Consider the following 15,692-nt stretch of genomic DNA (forward strand, 5'->3'; position numbering starts at 1 on the left):
GATCAATACAGAAAGAAGTCAAAGCTTTTCCGTACTAAAGTTTTGTTGGCTCCGCTAGGGGATGATTTCCGCTATTCTGAGAGCTCAGAATGGGATCAGCAGTACCAGAATTATCAGAAGCTCTTTGATTATATGAATTCTCATCCTGAGTGGCATGTTAAGGTAAATACAACACTTTATCTAGTTTGTGGAGAAAACAGTATTTCTCAGTATTTTGAGATTCTTCATGGAAAAAAGTTCTGATTTGGATGGGTTTTTTGTTTTGTTGTTTTTTAAACTGTGGAACTTTTTCTATTATTTAACAGCAGATTGGTTTGTGTTGGCAAATTACATTTTTTTTACCTTTACCACCTCCTTTCCCTCCTAAACAAAAAGTTTGCTATTACTAATATGTGCTTGAAAACTATAAATAGTATCCAAACTAGATTATTTTAGAGAACATCTGTTAGGTTTGATGGTCGTCTTGGTACTCTTGTTTTCACAGGCTTCAGGCATTGTTATTTAAGGCTCACAGGCTTTGTTATTCAAAACTATTTTATTTTCTTACTAGAAGTTCAAGGAAATTTTATTGCTTTTCTTGGGTCCTCTTGGTTTAATGTCCCCAAACAAACAAAAAATCCCAAGAGGTGCCCGCTATTGCTGGCACGTGTTGTTGAATGCGATAAAATGTAAGAGATTGACCTGGCTACAAAAGGAGTGAGTATACTAATAAATATCAGATGAGATATCACTTCAAATCATTAATTATGTTTGAGTGGTAATATACACATTTATACATTCTAATGGGTAAGCTGAGTACTTTAGGTACTTCTTGTCCTATAGATGTTCTCTGTACTTGGGCACCTTTTCATCATATTTCAGCGTCGGAATAAGAAACAGGGGACCACAACCTTGTTTTTTTCTTGAGTATCACATGAGAGAGAGTACTATTGCTACTTTCACATTTAGGCTTTTTAAACTTGGTCAGGTCTTTTTCATATATTGTTTGTGTGTGTATCTTTCTATTTTCCTCACCTTTTCTGAGACTTCCCCCCCATTCCTCTAACTGCAGATTTGAGTAGTGTCTGTAGGGTGTTGGTTCTTCCTGCTGGCTTCTGGATTTGTGTTCTATGTAAGTAAGATGATCTCTTGGGATCACAGCTTGTCTGAGAGCTGGATTTTGCATCTGTTTCCTATGGGATGTGGGTGACATGATGTATGTGAATGCCTCCTATGTCTTAGTGGAGGGAGATAAATCTGGAGAGTACTCCTAGTCTTTTAAATGTAAAGCTCATCTTTTAAATCTAAAGCTTGCTGCTATCACCAGCTTTACTCCCCTTGAAAATGGATATAGTGTGCAGGTAGTTATTGTTTGGATACTTGCAGCAGCATACTTTCTGTAGTCTCCATTCCTAGTAACCTCGACTGGATAGTTTCTTCTCTGGGGCAAAAACTGAAGGCTGTAGCTCTGAGGTCATTCTTCAAGGACCACTCCTGTCCTGAGACATGTGGAATATGCTTATCTAAAAGGTTCTGCTCAGCCCACTGTCAAGGACTCTAGGAGTCTGCTTCATTAGCCCTGGCTTGCACACCTGGATTAATGCCTTGGGAATCACACCAGCCCTTGTGGCCCTTGCAAAAGTATCCACCCCTTTCTCTCATTCTTAGTATCCAGAAGACAAAAAGATATGCAATCCTCTGATTCAGCCATTTTATACCTAGAGTACTTTGCTCAGCTGGAGCACTGTTGGCACTGGAGCATGTGTCCTTTTGATTTTATTTATTTAGTTGGGGTTTTTCTTTCTCTCTGTTTTTTGGAGTGTTTTTGTTTGTTTGGTTTTTGTTGTTTTTGGTTTGTTTTTTTGTTTGTTTGTTGTTTTTTTTTTAAACTGATGTCACTTATACTTGGAAATATGAGCTTAGGTGGAAACCTTTCACTAGACGTTTCCCAGTGGACTGTAACTCCACAGGCAAGTAACAGGTCACGTTTCCTAAGAACCTAGATTATATAAAGGAAGAATTCACATTTCTTCCTTAAGTGCTCAGGTGCCTACATTATTACTACTTACAAAAGGGACTGCCTACCCTACCTTTCTGATCTTATGAGACATTTACCCTTTCAGACAAATTTGAGATGTTTATCTAGTGAATACGACTATTAGCATTGAGATTCTCATGCCAGCAACTGTTCTGTGGTCCTAAAAGTATGTGATAGATTACTGTAAAAGATACCTATTTTGGGAATTCAATCTTCCATTTGGAGATCTCCTTTGCATCTTTTATGCATAAGTTAGGCTGAGACTTTTTATATCCCAATAGAAGAGTCTGCCAGGTTATTTCACTGTTTCCACTCATCTGGCAGTAGAATGAGTTTTCTGCAACTTTGCTGATTCTTCGGGTGAGGTTTTCTTCCTCTGTAACCCAGCATACAGAAGGGAGGCCACTTATATACCTAATTTCTCGTGGTCCTTTGATATGTTTTTTTTCTTCTGAATTCTGTCTTGTAGGTGTCTATGATAGTAAGGGAAAAGGCCAGGTGTCCTAGAAGTGCCCGATAAGGCAAGGATCACTAATATTGGGATTTCTGTGGCAGTATGTCTCCATCTGCTTTACTGCTATTCAAAGTGGCAAGTTAGCATACTGTGTCCACCTAACAGATATTTGGATCTTCTGAATGATTTTGAAGAGTGAATAATGTTTGGTTTGTTGTGTTTTGTTTTGTTTTTTTTCCAAATGTTGAAATAGGGTATCTTTGTTGTCACAGTAGTAGTCCTTACGTTCCAAGTAACTTTAAAAAGGTTTCTACTGAAAGCTTGTTTTCTGGTGTGTAAATTGTAGCATATTACTTTGTATGCTTGTTAAATAAAAAAAAATCCACAACGCCAAAAAAGTGACTTAATTTAAATTTAAAGAATTATCATTATAGTTTTATTATGAGAATACTTGTAGTAATGTGATTTTCTGTGCTGTTCCCACTTGTATTAATTGTTTTTCCACTCTCATTCAAAATCCAGTTTGCTGTCTATGCCTTCTTTAACAACATCTCTCAGTGCTGGCAACATTGACATTACTCCTTACTTTTTTGTTTTCCCCCTTTTCTTGTACCCCTCAAGCTTGAGGGTGCTGTCTTTTGACCTACCCTGTAAAGGGGTGTTACTGCCTTATTTGTCTAAGCATTTCTAAAAATGACCAGAAAATAATGAATTTTTTGTACTCCTCTGTGTTACATTTCTAAACAAAATTGCTTTGTACATAGTTTTTAAAAAATGGCTTCTGAAAGCAAATGCTAATTTTTTGATCAACAGTCATCTTGGTTAAGCATATGTTGGAGATTGCTTATGTATTAGAGATTTATTCATAAGACATGAAAGAATGCTTTGCTTATTTGTTGAGATTTAGCTTGTATTTTAGACACCAACTTATACTTCAAAGTGTTTCATATTTCATGACTCACAGAATGGTTTGGGTTGCAAGGGACCCTTAAAGTTATGTAGTCCAACCCTTCTGCAATGAGCAGGGACATCTTCAACTAGATCAAGTTGCTCAGAGCCCCATCCAACCTGACCTTGAATGTTTCTAGGGATGGGGCATCTACAACCTCTACAGGCAACAGGTTCCTGTGTTTCATGTTACACCCTTGTCTTAAAAAAATTTCTTTCTTATATCTAGTCTGAATCTACCCTCTTTTAGTTTAAAACCATAGCCCTTGTCCTATCGCTACAGGCCCTACTAAAAAGCCTGTCGCCATCTTTCTTAAAAGCCCCCTTTAAATCACAATAAGGTCTCCCCAGAGCCTTCTCTTCTCTAGTCTGAACAACCCAAACTCTCTCAGCCTGTCCTCATAGGAGAGGTGTTCCATCCGCCTGATCGTTTTTGTGGGCCTCCTCTGGAGCTTCTCCAGCAGGTCCATGTCCTCCTTGTACTGAGTTGAAAGTTGAAATGCTTTTGGAAGAGCTATTCAGCTTGTCTGAAAAGTGTTAATAGGGAACTTTAAACCTCTTTAAGATAGGATTTCTGCTATAATTCTGCTGGAAGGTTGGCATATTTCTGAAACTTATGAAACCAAGCGTATTCATTTTCTTCATATGTCTAAATAAAGAAAATGGAACTATGTTATAGTAACTTTAATTTTCATTCAGGCCCAGTTTGGAACTCTGTCAGATTACTTTGAAGCTCTGCGCAGAGAAAGCAATTTGGGTGAAAAGAGCAGCAATTCATTTTTCCCTGTTTTAAGTGGAGACTTCTTCACCTATGCAGACAGAGATCATCATTACTGGAGTGGATATTTTACATCACGACCCTTCTATAAACGACTGGATAGAGTCCTGGAATCCTACTTACGGTAAATACTACCATCCAGTAAAATCATAACATATGTCTTGGCACATGGGGGAGATGAATGTATAAGTATTCTAAATCTGTTGGACAGATGGAGAAGTGATTTTGAAATGCACAGTTTAAGTTTACTTTCAATAAGGATGGCCTAAATGGGCTCCAAATGTAGTTTTTGTGACAAGGATTTGTTGGTGTATCTGTTTTTGGTTTTTTCTAGTAAATTCACAGAAATAAAATTATTTTTTTTTCCATCCAAACAAGTAAGTTGTTCTGAAGTACTATTCAAGAGATCAGTAAGTCCTGGTTCCATGCAAAAATGCGGATAGTGTGCTTTTTATTTCTGTATTGGATTTGTGTGGCTGTCAGATCAATCTTATCATTATGACAGTACTGTGAACTCTTTTAGAGAGAAATACAAAGGTGTGAATTTTACAAGGGTTGTTAGAGGCAGTTGAGAAGTAGTCAGGAACATTTTGTGTCAAGAGATCTCAGATTGTAAGGTAATACTCTTCTGAGAAGTGTTTGCATCTTCTTTAAAGAAAAAAATGCTACTGGATTTTGGTAATGGAGTATTTAGGTGGTTCTCCCTTATAGCAGCTGTAGATAATATACATTGTAAAACAGTTTAGCTGTGTTTTAAGGCGCTTAAGAAGAAAGAGATCTGGGACAGATGCATATTATGTAAACCCTGGACATTTCATCTATTGCCAAAACTTGGAAACTGTTTCCAAAAGATTATTCTTCCAAGGATCCTTAGTCAAAGAACACTTTTTGTCTTCTGGAAGGACCCTTTAAAATTCATCTATTGTAGTGCTTCTATGTGCTGTTCAGGCCTTTTTGTGCTAGAAAAGAATTTCTGTAACGCTGGTAAATCTTTCTGTAAGGACTTCTTACAGGTTTTGATTTGGGTTTTTTTTTGTGTGTTATAATGGCTGCTGCAGTAGTGGAGGGAGCAAGAGAGATGTGGAAAGTAGCGTTTTGCGAGCACGGAAAGTAGCATTTTGCAGGCAGATACAAGTACCTTTCAGAAGTGAAACCTCTGAAAGAATTTGTTTTCCTTCTATTTTCCTTCTTCCAAGGAATCAAGTGTTTGCTATGGTAAAGTGGAGGCTTCGCAAACCTGGGACACAGCTACTCTATGATCTATAGTATGTTTTTCTTGTAATGAAAGTCACTTTTTCTAGGCTTCTGTCTGAACTCTCAGAACACAGAGTAAGAGACCTGAGGAAATCAAGAAAATTAGTGAAGAAGAAATGAAGACAATAGAAAGACTAAGAAATGTGTAAGGAGAAGTGAGATCAAGGGCCTGAGAATAGAAATGTCTTAGGGAAGAGACAGCGTAACATAATTTTGAAGGCATTGCATTGACCAGCAAGGAGAAAAGTTTCACAAATGGGAAAGCAGAGAGGAAAGAAGCCAAAGACTGTCAGGAAAGAAGAAAAATAAGACTAAAGCTGAGAGGAATAACAAAAAGCAATGCTAGGATCCCTTAAGCAGAAGAATGTAAAAATAATATAACAAGGAGAAGTTATCAGAGGATTGACTTCAGTAGTGTTTTAATCAGAACTTTGGAATGTTACAAGTGTTATCCTTAACATGTACAAACCCAAATATGTTAGAAGATTAGAAAGAGGGCATTTGAAAGGCTAACAGTAATTCGGAAGTTTGACAACTGTTCAGAAATACAAATAGAGTATCAAGCATCACTAGGAATATGATTTTTTCAGAAGCAATTTATTTTTCCTTACTGTATTGACATAAATACTAATTAACTCTGTTCTCATTAGCTGTTTATCCTGAGAATCTTTGATTTTTGGTGAAAACAGCCTTGTTTAATACTACTAATGGAAAAGGTAAGAGGTAAAGAAAACAGGACAGATGATGTCCTTATAAATTGAATTCCCTTCTTAATTTTTTTCATACTTTTGCCTAAATTCCTTTCCATTTGTTAAAATGCAAGGATTTAATTTTCTTTTAGCTTCATCACAGCCTATTTTTTCAAAATTTTTAAGTGTTTACTTTGTCATTTTTCTGTTTTTTGTTCCTTAAGTTGCAGAAAACTTCATATGGATTCTTTCCAGTTTATTTGTAGTGTTTACAACTTTATACTGTTAAAAGATTCCTTCCTGTAAGAATTTCAGTTATTTTTAACTTCTGAAAAAGGTGCCAGACTTACAGGTAAAGAATCTCTGGAAGAAAACTAAATCTTCAGTCTTACGAATTAAACCAAAGCATATTTCTAAGAATATACTCAGGAAGTTTTTAATCCTTCATTATCCTTTGTGAATAACATGTAAGAGCAAAATGTATATATGTGTTCTTGTCAGTTTAATTGCAAGTTTTTTGACAGTTTTGCTTTAAGAGACCTGGAGAATATTCAAGGGTAGCATATTAGCTGTGAAAACATCAGAAACAGGGAGTTTGTCTTTTTTTTTTTTTTTTAAAGTCAGAGGAAATACATTATGGTCATTTAGAATCATAGAATCATTTGTGTTGGAGAAGACCCTTAAAATCATCAAGTCCATCTGTTAACCTAGCACTGCCAAGTCCACCATTAAACCATGTCCGTAAGTGCCACATCCACGTGCCTTTTAAATGCCTACAGGGATAATGACTCTACCCCTTCACTGGGCAGCCTGTTCCAATGCCTGACAACCCTTTTGGTGGAGAAATTCTTCCTTATATTCTATCTAAACTTCCCATGACGCAACTTGAGGCCATTTCCTCTTGTCCTATCGCTGGTTACTTGGGAGAAGAGACTGACCCCCACCTCACTACAACCTCCTTTCAGTTGTAAAGAGCGATCAGATCTCCCCTCAGCCTCCTTTTCTCCAGGCTAAACAACCCCAGTTCCCTCAGCTGCTCCCCATCAGACTTGTGCTCTAGACCCTTCACCAGCTTTGTTGCCCTTCTTTGGACACACTCCAGCATCTCAGTGTCTTTCGTGTAGTGCAGGGCTCAAAACTGAACACAGTATTTGACGTGTGGCCTCACCAGTGCCATGTTACAGGGGGATGATCACTTCCCTAGTCCTGCTGGCCACACTATTTCTGATACAAGCCAGGATGTCATTGGCCTTCTTGGCCACCTGGGCACACAGCTGGCTCATGTTCAGCCAGCTGTCAACCAACACTCCCAGGTCCTTTTCAGCTGGGCAGCTTTCCCAAGTGCAAGACCCAGCACTTGGCCTTGTTGAATATTACACAGTTGGCCTCAGCCCATCAATCCAGCCTGTGCAGATCCCTCTATAGAGCCTTCCTACCCTCAAGCAGATCAACACTCCCACCCAACCTGATGTCATCAGCCAACTTACCGAGGGTGCACTCAATCCCCTCATCCAGATCATTGATAAAGATACGAACCAGAATTAGCCTCGATACTGAACCCTGGGGAACACTGCTTGTGACCAGCCACCAACTGGATTTACTCCGTTCACTACCACTCTTTGGGCCTGACCATCCAGCCAGTTTTTCATCCAGCGAAGAGTACGCCTGTCCAAGCCATGAGCAGCCAATTTCTTAGGGAGAATGCTGTGGGAAACGGTGTCAAAGGCTTTAGTAAAGTCTAGGTAGACAACATCCACAGTCTTTCCCTCATCCACTAAGCAGATAATCTTGTTCATAGAAGATCAGGTCAGTCAAGCAGGACCTACCTTTCATAAAGCCATACTGGCTGGGCCTGATCATCTGGCTGTCCTGTATGTGCTGTGTGATGGCACTCAGGATGATCTGCTCCATAACCTTCCCTGGCACCAAGGTCAGGCTGACAGACCTGTAGTTCCCCGGCTCCTCCTTCTGGCCCTTCTTATAGTTGGGCATCACGTTTGCTAACGTGTCACCTGGCACCTCCTCAGTTAGCGAGGACTGCTGATAAATCATGTAAAGTGGCTTGGTGAGCACTCCTGCCAGCTCCTTCAGTACCCTTGGGTGGATCCCATCCAGCCTCATAGACTTGTTTGTATCCAAGTGGTGTAGCATGTCACTAACCATTTCCCCTTGTATTATGGGGGCTTCATTCTGCTCCCTGTCGCTCTCTTCCAGCTGAAGGGGCTGGGTGTCCTGAGGACAGCTGGTCTTGATATTGAAGATGGAGGCAGAGTTAATAACACCCTCCCCCCAACCTTGTTATTAAATTTTCCATAGTTCTTTTTGAGCTAACTTGTGTGTATCTAGTGTGCATATGTATGTTGTCACCATTTAAGGCTGGGCTGGCTCTTAAAATGGGTGCTAGATGCTTTCTATTAGCTCTTCCCTCCCCCCCAGGAGGGGAAGGGACAGAGAAAAGGGAGAGAGACTTACAGATTGGAAATTAAAACTACTTTAATAAAACAATAATAATGGAAAGTAGTATAAAGATATTAATACTAATAATGGAAATAAAAGGAAAAGTATACAAAACGGATACTGAGTTTCCCAATGACGGCCAGGAATCTGCAGCCCGACTGCACAGCCGACAGGAACCGGATTCAGGAATGCACGGGTCTGGGTCGGGGGTAGGAGAGCGAGCAGGGTCCCACAGGGATGGCGGCCATGAAAGAAGAGAGACTGACCCTCGTGAATGCCTTAGCTTTATACTGAGGATGATGTGGATGGGATGGAATACCTTGTCGATCAGTTTTTGGTCACCTGTCCCGTCCACACTCTTCTGCAGGTGCGACCCTTTTATGGCTTTTTACTTTCTTAACAAGAGAGGGCCAGCAGTGGCCTTGGTTCTCATGGGGATAAGTATAAACATGGGCCTTTCTGCTTACCAATCCTACCGATGCTTCAGTAGCAGCTATAAATATCAAGTGTTACCAAGTCTGAAAAGCAGACAGTGTCTCAAAAACATGTAGCTGTACTTTCAGAAAGTTCAGTTAAGTTTCTTCTAAGTAACTGCAAGAAAAAATGAAAGGAGAAATAGTCCTGTTTCAGCCAAACCAGGACAATGTGTATGTGTATATATGTGAAGGAGTGAACCATGAACACAAGATACACATGTATGTGCATGTATTCTTTACGAAGGATGAATGCTTTTAAGTTCCAGCAGTACCAGGATTAAGAAGTACTCCACTGCTACTTAATAGCCAGGAAACAGTGTTCAACCTCAGGACCTACTACAATCGCTGGCCATTTAAGCAAGAAAAGGGTTGTTTGTTTGGATTTTTTCTGTTTTTATAAAAAGTTTGGGAGTTGTGCATTAAAGAAAGTGCATGACAGTTTAGGATTTTCTAATGCACATTGACATCACTGCTGATTTGAGACATAATTGATTTTTTTAAATCTTAAGTGAGCGATAGATGGATTGAAGTTGTTTGAAGGGTGATGAAATCGGTGAGCAGAAGTTTGTTTAATGTAATAATGGAAAGACACAAAGAGCAATATTATAGTTGGGGACTAGTTAGGAATGCATTCTGTGATTTCATTCCTTACAGATATAATCCAGGAAAAATTATGGTAAGTCTGCAGAAAAGGTTGTTGAAATAATTCAGAAGCAGGACAAGAGCTGTAGTGATACTTCTAACTGTACAGATGGATAGAAAAGACCACATCTTGAGAGTTCAGAAACTCTTTGGAAAAAAAAAAATCATTTATTTACGTTACATTATTTATTTACGTTACAAAGTGGACCTAAAGGTAACCTAGTGTAGGCTTTGAGCAATCGGTCAAGCAAATTTTGATCTATTTGCAGTGTCCCATCAAGCAGAGATACAGTGATAGATTACAACACAGTGGAAAATCTGTCGTAACTACTTTAGGTACTCTGCAGTAGTTTGAAATAGAGGTGAGAAAACCAAGGCTTCATACAGCTTTTATGGAAAGTTATTAGAGACAGGTAAATGTGTACTTGTAAGTTGAAGTGTTCTCTTCACATAATGTTTCTTTTGGTTTCAATTCTGAGTGTCTTTCATCTTTGCCCATTGAACCATTCTAATGTTTAGAATGATATTGAGGAAAATTCTGCATCCAAGAGACTGATGTATTGAATGGATCTGTGAAACAGAATCTGTTTTTTTTCTGTAAAGGCAAAAGAGTTCCAAATGTTACTTATAGGTAAAATAGATTTAAAGTTAAGTACTGGAATCACTATGAACTGAAAATGTGTTTACTAAACAGCTTCATTTTAATGTTATTTCTTTTGCTTTCAAGGTTGTTACCTTGTCTGTAAATAACAGATTCCCTATTTTAAAAAAAATAAGGTGGATTACTGGGAGGAAATCTAACCTGTATTTTGAGGACTAAAATTTTGTGTTCTCTACTTCATAGCTACAGTTGGGTCAGTGTTTACTGGCTAAGCCAAATTTTAAAAAAAGATAAAACACTTTCAGATAAGGTTTATCTACTAGATGAATGTGTATCTGGTGCCTTTTTAACTACAATATATTTGTTTTACCTTTCAAGTTAAGCGGTAATAGAACAAATTAGGAGGAATGCATAGATGTAGGAATTGCGATAAGCAACATTAAAATCACAGCCATTAAGCTTAAGTGCACTAGTAATAAAAAAAAGGAATTAGAACTTTTGATTTTGTTTGCAACTTCAGAGCAGTTATCTTACCTGTAAGAATAAAATCTCATCCTGTTCCTCAAATATTGACAATATGAAAATGAATTGAGCTGTTATATGTACAGTGTACCTTTCAGTTTAGTCTGACACATGCTACTTGCAGTTTTTACATCATTCTCACCTATGTGGTGCAGCAAGACAAAAAGACCAAACTGAATCCAAAGGTATTTTTCATGCAAACATTTAAAATGTATACACATTCCGAAAACCCGAGTTGAGCATGATTTAAAAATTTGTTGTTGTACCTAGTTTAAATTTGAACACATGCACTCACTGACAGCTTAAGTAAATGTAAAAGTTAATGTATTTTCTTTTTTTAAATCAAAATTTGTTTACATGCTTAGAAGTTAGTTTTATATTTGTTTCAAGAGCGTAGGGTTTTTTGCTTTCTTTGCTTTTTATAACATTAACCTGTATCTTCTTTGTTTCTTCGAACACTTAAGAAACCTTCATTAAGCTCATATAAAGTTTGAAAAGGAGTCTGACACTTTTCAGACTTACCAAAACAGAACTGTAAGATTTTAGGAAAAGGAGGTAGGAAAAAAGTGAACAGGTGGTTTCCCAGAATTTATACAGGCATCTTTGTTAGTCAGATGTTTAGAATGACTGGCAATTGTAGGATTTCTTTTTTGTAAAATAAATTTAGATTCTCATAAAACAAGTGAGAATGAAATGGTAATATTTTAGTGCTAGGCTTTTCCATAAGAAGTAGAACAGAAGGGCTCTGCATTCTGTTCAGTCTAAGGGATTTTGAATCTGGTGTTCTTACCATTCAGCTGAATGTATAGTGAGCAGGAACATGAACTGTCTAAGTCTTTAGGAGAACTTCGTTTGCTTAAAGTACAAATATCAGAATAGATACTATATGGAGTGTATAGGTTAATATATTTCTTTAAGATAATTTTATTTGTTTAATAAGTTGCTTTTTGAAACGGGAATTGTATGTCTCTTGTAAGGCAGTCTATCCTTACTGATTTTCAAATCAGATCTGTATACTTCACACATTTGTGAAAATGGTATCTTACTTTGTACTGTCATGTTTTTATTTTAAAGGTCTGTTTTCCATCAGTGAAACCTTGCAGGAAGCTTACAAGGTGTAAAACTAGTTGATGATTGTCACCATTTAAGGCTGGGCCTGTGCTGGTGGTGGGTCATGCTCTCTGTTAACCCCGTCCTTTCCCAGAGGGGGAAGGAGAGGAGAAAAGGGAGAGAGACTGGCGGGTTGGAAAGTTAGAACAACTTTAATAAAGCAATAACAATGGAAAATAGTATAAATAATATTAAAACTAATACTACTACTAATAGAAACAGAACTATACAAAACCAATATTGCCCTTCCCGACGATGACCGCGGGACCACGTACCGCCCGCGGCAGCTCATGGTGCTCACAGGACAGGGCGGGCACCCGGACCTCACAGAACTCGGCTCCACAGCAGGCGGGAAACCGGACTGAGGGGTGCACGGTCAGGGTTGGAGGGAGGGGAGCGAGCAGAGTCCCACCGGGACGTGATCCCTGAGCTTTATACCGAGTATTCCCGTGGGTGGGATGGAATACTGCCTTGGTCAGGCCTGGGTCACCTGTGCCCTCTGCAGCTTCTGGGGGTGCGACCCCTCCTCCGCCTTCCCCCCACCAGGAGCCCAGCAGAGCCCAAGAGAGCCCGCAGGGAACCAGCACCCACCCGTGGACCTTTCTGCAGAACAATCCCGCTCCTGCCCCAGCAACACCTACAGACATGAACCGCCATCAACTCTGAAAGCAGGCACTGCCTGAGACCTGTAATTACCTTCAGACAGGGCAGTTACTAAGAAAAGTTAACTGAAGGAAAAAAAAAATCTGCTGAAAGGAGGAATGGTCCTGTTTTAGCCAAACCAGGACAATGATGAAGTGCAGCAGTGATTTTTAACTGTTTGAAGCTAGAAACAGATAAAAAGTACAGTTTAAAGAACTCGTGGAACTAGACATGAGGAAAGATGTAAAAAATATCAGTTTATTTTTCATGTAAAATGTGTGTTGCTTTTTACTTTTTAAACTTGTATAAATATTTGATTCTTCTGTGCAATTCCAGGGCAGCTGAAATCCTCTACTCCTTGGCTTTGGTGCAGTCCCATAAATCTGAGAAGATGAGTGTATTTCCTTCAATGGATAGCTATAAATTGCTGACAGAAGCTAGGAGGAACCTTGGACTCTTTCAGCATCATGATGCTATTACAGGAACAGCTAAAGATTGGGTAGTTGTGGATTATGGCACTAGGTAATTTATTATAAATAAATAAATCTTAATTTCCCTTTGCTTTTCTAAAACAGAAGTATTTATTTTAGAGTTACAGATTTGCTATAGCTAGCAACATGCTCGGTACTGAAAGTGTAGCAGTGCTTTACAAGAGAAGTGAGTTTGTTTACCCATGATCTTTGTTCAAGAAATATTTTTTTTAAATCCTCTGAAGTGAGAATTTGATGTCCAAATAAGATTTCTGAGGTTTCAAAAGAAGCTAGGTGGCCATGATACCAAGAGTTTAATAACAGGGCTATTATTTTTTCACACTAAGTGTTGTATAGGAGAATATTTTATATCTGCTTGTGCTAAGCAATGATCAACAGGTGCTAATTTAAGCATATACTCCTTGGAAAACCCCACACCTTCTGTAACCTATCTTTGTTCAATGTGGGAAAAGTTTTTCATGTTACCAATCTTCTGCTTAATTTGACTGTTGTTTATTGCTGTTACATCTGCTGCGTACTTGCTTTTTCTGCTAGCTACTTTGTGGAATTTTTTTGAAGGAGAGGGTATGTCTGTGTATGTAAATATATGGTTTAATTATGCATTTGGTCAGGAAGTTGTTATGTGTTGGAATGTTGAGCACTAGTAAATTTGATTGAAGTAGGTGATGGTAGGTAGTTGATAATAGAGCATGTCGATTAAACAAGTTATTGTTTTAAATGCCTCTAAAATACTCTTTCTTGGTTTAAACTACTGCCTTCGTGACAAGTATTTTTAAATTCCATAAATCTGTTAATTTTTTATGTACTAAAGCATATAGGTATAATCAAGGTATGATCACGTGCAATGCACTTGGTTATGAGAGTAAAATAAAAGGCTTTTTTCTTTTTACAAATGAAATTACAGAGTTCTCTGTATTTAAGAATTTGTAAGCCTTGTGTCAATTGAAGCAATGGAAATAATGGTGGTAATTTAAATTTTTGTGTTTCTGATTGTTTTTCTAATCCTGCTTAAAGGCAATCTTGACTTTATGACCAGCATTTCAGGCTTCTCTCCACATTAGGTACTGGATATCAAACATGTAAAACACAAACTTTCCCAAGATTAGCAATTTTAAAAAGTTTTAATTTCATGCTAGATTGATATTAGAATTTACATTTATTTTTCTGTAACTCGTACTTCTTTAATATTTTTAAATTTTTATGTTATCACATTGAATATAAATGACTAAAAACTAACTAAGACTTTAAAATTTTTAACAGACTTTTCCATTCAATAATGAACTTGAAGAAGGTGATAATTGACTCTGCTCATATTCTTATCCTAAAGGATAAAGGTGCTTATAATTATGACACATCAACTCCATTCCTGAAGATGGTGAGCTCTTTCTTGATTTTCTCCAAAAATAAAATGTGAATTATGTCTTTTTCAATACAGTTTGAGTGGCCTGGGAGAAGTCAGAATGAAATTTGCTGCAAATATGTGCTCAAAAATCTGCTACTTATTACTGTTTATATTAGTTGAAGATACTGGAAAGTAAAAAGTGAAAACTTCAGCAGTTAATGCTGAAAAAATCCCACACATCTGAAGTAAATGGGCGCTATTTTGTTCCGCTTCATGAATCGCATAATAAAACCAGGTGTTCTAATTTTCTTGTGGACATAAATTTGTTAGTGACTTCAGTGACATGCATATGATGAGTGACTATATAACCATATGCAGTCCTGTAATTTGACTTTTTTTATTACTTAACAAATGTAGGAAGAGGAAAATTTCCATCCTGAACATAAGCCTAAACTGAATTTGCAAGACCAGGTGTAGACAAGAATATGTGCCTTTTCCTTAGCCGAAATTATTTGAAACAGGAATCTACTGATGATAAATTCAGCATTTTGAGACCCATTTTATAGGGAAGAGCACGTTGAAGAAACACACGCGCTAATATTGTTTCCTTTCAAAATTCTTTGTTTCTTTACTTTCTGAACAAAAACTCTCTGCTGTGATAGCTAGGTAGTCTTAGGAAGTCTACCTCAGTCCGTACACCTGAAAAAGAGAGAGAAAGAGATGCTTTACTTTCTTTGTGCATAAACATAGCAGGATTAAGACAGTACTTATTATATGATTACCTCACACTTCTAACATAACTAACATGACATATGTTCTACTGGCTTAGGTGTGCCAGGTGTGTCATACTTTGTGACCAGAAGAGTAATTCATACATTTTAAAAAAATAATTGTTCTTTATCCATTTTATGACTTTTATACTAATATATACGTGCATGCTGCATATATGTGCCTCTGGGTGTGTGCTATGTGGATGCATGCCACAAATACATTAGTTTTCTCCTGGTTGGAAAAGCTAGCAAAATGAACGTACACCTTCATAGAGTAGGAATATTTGGAAGTCGTTTATGGAATGAAGTTTTCACTTCTGCTCTGAATTATATTGGAGGATGTTGTGATGTTACATTTTACTAAACATTCATTGTTCCTGTTCTTTATGAGTCTGGATTAATACCACTGGATTGTAGAAGTACTAATTGCTGTTTAAACTGTGTGTTGCCTAGGAGCATACTAAATCAAACCCGCTATTACCACTGTGAAAGCAGGAAT

At 37.8% G+C, this 15,692-nt stretch overlaps 1 protein-coding gene across 1 annotated transcript in view; it reads left to right on the forward strand.

The window, feature by feature from the left end:
* Nucleotides 1-5: 5 nt before the first annotated feature.
* The window catches only part of LOC104166130 (alpha-mannosidase 2-like), a gene marked incomplete at its 5' end in the record, with an annotated part of 54,856 nt that continues 39,169 nt past the window's right edge, over nucleotides 6-15,692 (forward strand). Inside the window, 4 exons of the mRNA XM_009705960.1 lie at nucleotides 6-162; nucleotides 4,119-4,321; nucleotides 12,927-13,112; nucleotides 14,342-14,456. Coding sequence (XP_009704262.1) covers nucleotides 6-162; nucleotides 4,119-4,321; nucleotides 12,927-13,112; nucleotides 14,342-14,456 — 661 coding nt within the window. The remainder of the gene's footprint in view (nucleotides 163-4,118; nucleotides 4,322-12,926; nucleotides 13,113-14,341; nucleotides 14,457-15,692) is intronic.

The sequence above is a fragment of the Cariama cristata genome, unplaced genomic scaffold, assembly GCF_000690535.1.
Source record: "Cariama cristata isolate BGI_N322 unplaced genomic scaffold, ASM69053v1 scaffold3148, whole genome shotgun sequence".
Classification (NCBI taxonomy): domain Eukaryota; kingdom Metazoa; phylum Chordata; class Aves; order Cariamiformes; family Cariamidae; genus Cariama; species Cariama cristata.